The sequence below is a fragment of the Monoraphidium neglectum genome (assembly GCF_000611645.1).
Source record: "Monoraphidium neglectum strain SAG 48.87 unplaced genomic scaffold scaffold03423, whole genome shotgun sequence".
Classification (NCBI taxonomy): domain Eukaryota; kingdom Viridiplantae; phylum Chlorophyta; class Chlorophyceae; order Sphaeropleales; family Selenastraceae; genus Monoraphidium; species Monoraphidium neglectum.
Window position 1 is genome coordinate 3,176 of NW_014010206.1, and position 2,057 is coordinate 5,232.

Consider the following 2,057-nt stretch of genomic DNA (forward strand, 5'->3'; position numbering starts at 1 on the left):
TGTGGCGGTGAGCGGCGCCCATTGGCAGACCAGGACGCCGCACCCGCCGAATCGCCGCGCCCTACCGCCATCGATTGACCAGCGCCCGCCTTCCCCGCCGCCAAGCCGCCGCGCCCCCGCTCGCCTGGCGCGCCGCTCCGCTACTGTATCCGCTCAACTGAGAATCTTGCCGTCTCCCCGCCACCCGATGTGATCACCTGGCCCCCGCAGAGTCCTTCCTGGCATGACAGACATTCTGATTTCTGGCATCTTGGCAGTCATGTGCCTCGCCCTCTTCGCCTGGATGCTCGGCTACGGAAAGTGTGACCGCCTGACCACGCCATACGTGGCCCCGCCCTCCCCCGTCGCCGCCACGCCCGACGCTTCGGAGCTCGGCGCCGGCCTCGGCGCCGCGCGCGGGCAGCGGGGTGGCCTTAGCGCGGGCGCGGGCGCCGGGGGCCTCAGCTTGGGTGGGCCCAGCACTAATGCTCTTGGCGCAAACGGCCTTGGAGCCAACGGGCTCGGAGCCAATGGCCTAGGCGCGAACGGGCTCGGCGCGGGCTCGGGCGCGGGCGGCCTCACCACCGCGGGCGGCGCCGGCGCGGCGGGCCTCAGCCTCGCGCAGCGTGCCGCGATGGGCGGCCTGTCTGGCGCGACGAATGACCCCTTGGGACTGACCACCGCCGGCCCCGCCAGCGGTCTGCGCCTTGGCGGCCAGGGGGGCGTGGCCGCGGGCGGGGGCGGCCTCGGCGCCGGCGGCCTGGGGTCGAACGGTGTCGACCCTGCCTCTGCGCTGGGTGGCGCCGGCGGCGCCGCGGCGGGCCTCGCGCCCGCTGGCGCAGCGGCCCCGGCACCGCAGCCGGTCAGCGGCATGTCTGACGCGAGCGGCATCGCCAACCCGTTTGCAGCCACGCCCGCTGCCCCCACTGCCGCCGCGCTTCAGCTGCTCGGCCGCCGCATGATGCAGCTGGGGGACCTCTCGGCCGCGAACGCCCCCATCGGCGGCGCGGGCACGGCCGGCGGCCTCGGCGGCTCATCGGGCGGGCCTGGCGTCTCATTCGGCGGCCTGGGCGGCGTGGGCCGCCTCGGCGGCGCGGCGGTGGACCTCAGCGGCGCCGGCGGCGGCGCTGCGCTCACGCCGCTCGCCGCAGCGCCGCCGCCGGCCGCGCCGGGGCCGATCGCCCTCAAGGGCGGGAAGCAGGGCGTCTGCGGCGCGTTCAACTTTGTGGCCGCCACGGCGTTCATCAACGCAGTGCTGTTCGCGATCAGCGCGTCGCTGGCTGGGTACGATCTCGTGCACAACCGCGGCATCGTCGGCGCAGACGGAGGTGCGTGCGGCCGACTGAGCACGTCCGCCGCCACCCTCATGAGCCAAGAGCGCGCTGCGTCGCGTCCTGCTCCTGCACCCTTGTCCTCGTCCCAACAACTGGTATAATCGCCGCCTCCCTGCCTTCCTCATCTCATAATTCGTGCCCCACAGAGATCCGCCTGCCGGCGTCCTCCGCCCCCAAGCGCGCCGACTCCCCGGCGCCGTCCGTCGTCGGCGGCGGCGACGTGCTTGGCGCCAAGGCGGTGGCCCCGAGCAGCCTCTCGGCGGGCAGCAGGACGAGCTCTTCCTCGGGATCACCGATTAAGGCCCACCACGAAGATAAGGAGGCCGCGCGCGCGTCCTCGGCCGCCGACGCGCCGGAAGGGGGCGCCCCGCCGGCGGTCACGACCCCCGCCGCCTCTGCGGCCGCTGAGCCGGCGCCTGGCGCGACAAGCTGAGCAGCGGCGGCGACGCATCATACCGAAGCATCATACCGAAAGCGTTGCAGCACCCACACCCGCATTTGCGCTGCATATCATATTATACCAACCGCTGGACATGCGCCCTGTGGCGCAGCCTCACAAAGCAGCCAAGCCGATGCCGCTCCCGCTCAATGCGCCCGCCGCCCTCATCCTCCGCCCGGCGTGGCAACAAGCGGCTCGCGAATGCGTGCCAGTCGCAGTCGCGCCGCCTGTGCGGCGCGTGCGCATGCAGCCAACGCGCGAAAAGCAGCCGTGCACTACAACCTAGCCGCATCGATGATTGGCCG

General features: G+C 73.3%; 1 protein-coding gene across 1 annotated transcript; it reads left to right on the forward strand.

Annotated features, from left to right (window-relative positions):
- Positions 1–259: 259 nt before the first annotated feature.
- MNEG_12767 (hypothetical protein) lies at positions 260–1,746 on the forward strand (the record flags this gene model as incomplete). The annotated part of the gene is made up of 2 exons (XM_014038762.1): positions 260–1,307; positions 1,460–1,746. The coding sequence occupies 2 exons, from the start codon at positions 260–262 to the stop codon at positions 1,744–1,746; spliced, it is 1,335 nt and encodes a 444-aa protein (XP_013894216.1).
- Between the last annotated feature and the right edge of the window lie 311 nt (positions 1,747–2,057).